At 53.6% G+C, this 4,892-nt stretch overlaps 1 protein-coding gene across 1 annotated transcript; it reads right to left on the bottom strand.

The window, feature by feature from the left end:
• Positions 1-1,791: 1,791 nt before the first annotated feature.
• On the bottom strand, positions 1,792-2,910 carry LOC100897626 (transcription factor HES-1-B). The gene has a single exon (XM_003741355.2). It carries the CDS (start codon positions 2,745-2,747, stop codon positions 2,010-2,012), a length of 738 nt encoding a protein of 245 aa, XP_003741403.1. The 5' UTR covers positions 2,748-2,910; the 3' UTR covers positions 1,792-2,009.
• Between the last annotated feature and the right edge of the window lie 1,982 nt (positions 2,911-4,892).

A 4,892-nucleotide genomic window follows, 5' to 3' on the forward strand; every position in this document is an offset into this window, starting at 1 on the left:
CATTCTCCGCGTGAGGGGGTCAATTACTATCCGATCTCCATTCGCAGGAGCTGAGTTTTCTGCTGCTGAAAATCCCTACGACTGAACAGGATTCGAAGCGGGGAACCGTTCGTTGGAAAAATCGCCATCAAAATACGAGCATAACCGGGAATTGAGAAGACCTGGAGCGTTCTTTGAAGTGGCAACCTTCGAAACTGTCCGTGAGATCATAAAAAAGTCCAATTCCTCGGATCAGCCACGCCATATTTTCTCCTCAACCATTGAACAGTGTAGCCTGGACTATGCAGCTTTTTCCCTTCGTGTACGCCGACGATGGAGCTCGCGCCCACAGTCCGCCCCGGAAGTCGGGCGGTCGCCGATGACCCGCTTGGATTTACGGCCATCCTGCGGACCTAGGTAGTGCAGCGCTTCCGACTGATGCGAAAGTGGCCTATCTGAATCCAAGGTGAAACGAATCAACTCAGAGCCCTGACAGCTTTAAATGAGAAAAACTCGATGGGAATAGATTGGTCGCCTGGCTCATCGGGAGCGCCGAAACTTTGACGTTCGCCCGACACTCGACAAAGTAAACAAATTAATCGCTTGCACTTGTTCCCGATCCTCGACGTCCAATTGGCACCGCGACGGGTGACATTGCCAGCGAAGGAGAAAATGAACCTTCAGACATCTGTATGATGTACGTCTACGATAGCTTGTGACACGCAGTTGTTTTCCCGCTCCACGATGATTGGCTGGAGCGGATCCTCCCCGATCCGGATCGATCGAACGTCGATAGCGGCGATCTAAATCAATCTGTTTTGAGTTCAGTCCGGACGGACCTCGTAGTGGCCATACTCGTTGCGTGGTTCCTTCCTGGTCCTGAACAACAGCTTTCGCATGAACGGCAATGATTGACAGATTCCTCCGTGCGAGACAACAGCGGAAGCTCATAAACCTGTAGAACACCTCAAGTTCCCGGTCTCCGTTCGACAATTTCCCCTTGATACGTCCATTACGGACGACATTGCCCAATCTGCGGAGAGGTACGCCGTTGAGGTCACACGATAGGGAAATCTGTTCCCCGCGTCGGTCATCTCTGAGCCTACCGCGTGCAACTCGGACGCTCGTATTTTAAGCAGCGGAAGTCGAATCGGAGCTCCGTCGAGTTTCTTTGAATTTCGCCTAAGTGTGAAGTATGATTAGTGCTTCTTCGGGCCTTTGCGGAGAACTCGTGATCCGATTTCATACCTCTGATGGGACGTACCTCAAATCGCTTTTTGGAGCGAGCGAATAAACATTCGCGGAAACTGTGGAGCCGTTTGACGGCTCTCATGAAGCTCTCGTGAACTTTAGGAATAGCCGCTGAACCGCGCTCCAGCTAGGTCTACTACCATGATCGTCCGACGACGACGACGACGAAGAAGAGGAGCCCCTGGGCTCTGAATCCGGAGCGCTTGAATGGTGGTGAAGGCTGACCTGCAGGTCGGGTGTGATTCTTCGGTGTCACGAGTCACGAGGTTCCCATTCAAATTCGGATCGAGAAGGCTCGGAACGGAGTGGGATCTACCGGAAGACCTCCACGGCAGTGGAGGAGCCGGGACTTGATGAACGACCGAGATTCTGACCCCCTGGATTTCACGACCCCTTCCCATGGCGGACGAGATTTATCAGGCCTATATAAATTTTCTAAGTGATATCTTCGTATCTAGGTAGTAGTGAGGACAGTTTGAGTTCGTTTCGAGCTGCTTTGAATCCTCCTGAGGAGGTTTCGATTGTTTATTCTGTTACCGCAACACCTTTCTTTGCAAATACTTTCGGTGTGGGTAGGGATTTTTCTTTTTTCTTTGTCGGCTTGCGGAATACTGCCGCTAATAAAATATACATTTATATGGTCGGTTGTCTGTTGTACGTTTTTTGATACTCTGTGCGTCGATTATCGTTTATCTTGAACTAGTGGCATGATGAAACCCTCGGCGAAGCTCCGTTCATCAACTATCACAGCGAGCGAGATCGTGAAACGTTGATGCGTTTCACCAGGGTCTCCAAACGGGACCGTCACCGCCTGCGACCAGGTCCATGGGTGGGGGTGGGGGCGTCTGAACGAGCACCGAGGTAAGGAGAGGCATCGGTGAAGTAACTGATCGTTCTGACGCTGCCGGCGAGAGGATTCCCGACGATCCGAGAACGTTGAGGGTGTTGCAGTTGACTGAGATGTCGCTTCCGTTCTTCGGTACGACGAGAGCGATCTCCCCAGAGGGCAGTCTGGTAGGAACTAGTTGAACCTGAGGATTGCCGAAGTACTTTTGCGCGGCCACGGTGACAGCAGTCATCGCGGTGGGGGTGGCGGTCTCCATGGGACTCGTTCGCCCGGCAACCGGTGACGTCTGGCTGAGGTGGCTGAGGAGGCACTGACGAACCGAACCGTCAACAGACTCGGATCGGGAGAGGTAACGGGACACTTCTTTTGCGCACTCCATGTATCCGGCGCGGAACTTGTCGCTGACGTTGGGATCAACAGCGGCACGTTGAACGGACGTCTGCCGATGGAGCATCTGAACGTGACGGACGGCCATCTCGAGGATGTCGGCCTTCTCGAGCTTATTGTGCCTGGCCGTGTCTTTGCTCTTGTTGTAATCCAAGATGAGGTTTTTCAACTCGTTGAGCGAGTTGTTGATTCTGGCCCGGCGCCTTTTCTCCATGATGGGCTTGGTGGTACGACGTTGTTCGCTGGCCTTCCTCGGCTGGGAGGGGGATGCTGGCGAGTGCATGTTGAGATTGTGTGGGGGGTTTGTAGAGTCGAAAAGATTCTTTGAGCACTGGTTGAGTCGAAAGCAAAGTTCCGACTGTCTTCGAACTTGTATCCACTAGAACGTTTGGGGTAGGTCGCTGTAGCCTAACTGGAACTCCAGTAACTCGAGTGAACGACGAGCAAGTGCCTGTCTCGTAGAGAGCGATCGCTTATATACGAACGGGAAGGCTCCGCCTGCGTGTGCGCGGCGCCCTCTCCACTCAAGCGCATGCCTGTCTAACAGCAGCAGCGGCGGCGGCGTCAGCGGCACCAGCAGCACGTGTATTCTGTCGCTCCGCCAGCCACTCAAGTTCCCTTTCTTGAACGGCTCATCATTCTCTCTCACTCTGTTGCTTTCATTCTGGCTCGCTCCGGCTGCTGACTGTGGGAAACAAACTGCACCAGCCGCCGAAACCCAGTGAACCAACTTTTTTTATCGTTACCAGACCCGCTTTAGCGCATAGTCGCTAATGCGGGTCCTGATGATCGCTCAGCGAAATTGAGCGCACGTCTGGAATCGGGAGACCTCGGCGGGTAGATGCAGAGCTCGTAGATTCCAAACAGCCCGATATTTCTGCAACTCGAACCGGTTCATCCAATAAAGCGGGACGTTGTGTGTGTGGAGGTCAATGGTGGCGCAGTGGCGCATGCGACCGACAGAACGGAGGGACTTGAGAGCCGCCCGGTTCCCACGCCGCGTCGATGGTAGCTTGGTGGATGGATGGCGCGCGCCCATCTGCCGCTCCCTCTTTCTTCTCTCGGCTTGTCTTTTCTTATTTTCTTACTTCTGCCTACTCTTCTGCGTGCAGCCGTTCTGGACCACGTAATCAACGGTTGATCTCAACGACGGCGGCAGAAGATGCCGCGGTAACAACAACTGAAGTATACGAACTAACGACGCACAGGAGCTGCCACAGAAGCATCAGACTTCGTCAATCGACGCAAATTGGGGCAACAAGGCCGCGCGGTGTATAAGCCGTTATCCAGCCAGCGATTCGCGGAGTGAACCGACGCAATAGATCTACTCGGCTCGTCCTCGGATATTGTGTTGCCGTGCCGTTCGCGGTATGAGGGTGTCTGAGGTCTTCTCCTCCTCGGTTTCACCGGCCGGCGTCCAGGAGATCCAAGGAGAGGCTTTGCTCCCTTAAGACGCGTCTCTTTCTCCGCTCCACACCGAGAGCGGAATCTCGGGATCAATTCGACTTCATTGAAGAATGTCGTCAATGTAGGTACCGTCACTGATCCGACATATGTTTATGACTTTCCTTTGAACAAGAACGATGAGAGCGCGTAATTCAGGAACTCATGCTATTGTCGTGGTAATCGCCCCGCAAGTGCAGCGCCGCATTACCGGACAGACGTGCGCTGTAGAAGCCATCAGACCAAACGATGAGCAATGAAAATTCCCGAAAGAAGCACCGCTTCTGTGTTTCTGTCTGTACGTAACTTCGATCGCCAGTCGGTCGTTCGTCCGTTCGGTCGGTCGGTTGCTCGGCCCCGTGTCCACGACAGTTTGCCGTCGTGCGTGTGAGGGAAGGCGTTCGATAACTGCGCGCGGTTGAAAACATTTCCCACGGTTGGGCGCGGGTCATCCGTCGCTCGTCGTTTCCTCCGCTATCTGTCCGTCCCTCGTTCGTCCGTTCCAGAACGGAGCGGTCAGCGGTTTCACTTTACAGCAGCAGCAACGACAACAACAACAGAACCCCTTTCTGATCTTCCGATGATGAAGAAGACGTCGGCGGCGGTGGTGACGATAAGGACGGGGCTTGCTCGAGCTCAACCATCACCTGTTGGTAACAATACCCGTGTCAAGAGACTACCGTTCACAAAGGGAAACAACAACAATACATCGGCTCGCCGTGAGAAAGCGGGCCTAATTAGGCACGCCGTTCGTCTCGTGAAGAAGCGCAGTGGCTATTGGTTTGGTGCGTTGGACTTCGCGCTTACGCTTTGACGATTCGACTGGCCATCGGATTACAATGACGTTGACAGGTTTACATCTCGACGGATTGTGCTGCACTGCCCTGAAACGAGGCCGTACCTTCGCCCGGAATCGAGACCCGTCATTAACGATGACGGCAGCATTCAATGTTCAATAGAATAGATTTGAGATCATGCAATCGAA

This window comes from Galendromus occidentalis, unplaced genomic scaffold, assembly GCF_000255335.2.
Source record: "Galendromus occidentalis unplaced genomic scaffold, Mocc_1.1 scf7180000077167, whole genome shotgun sequence".
NCBI classification, from domain to species: Eukaryota; Metazoa; Arthropoda; class Arachnida; order Mesostigmata; family Phytoseiidae; genus Galendromus; species Galendromus occidentalis.

What these genes read in the sequence shown, in the direction of transcription:
- LOC100897626 (XM_003741355.2), bottom strand. Translation starts at nt 2,747, where the DNA reads ATGCACTCGCCAGCATCCCCCTCCCAGCCGAGGAAGGCCAGCGAACAA.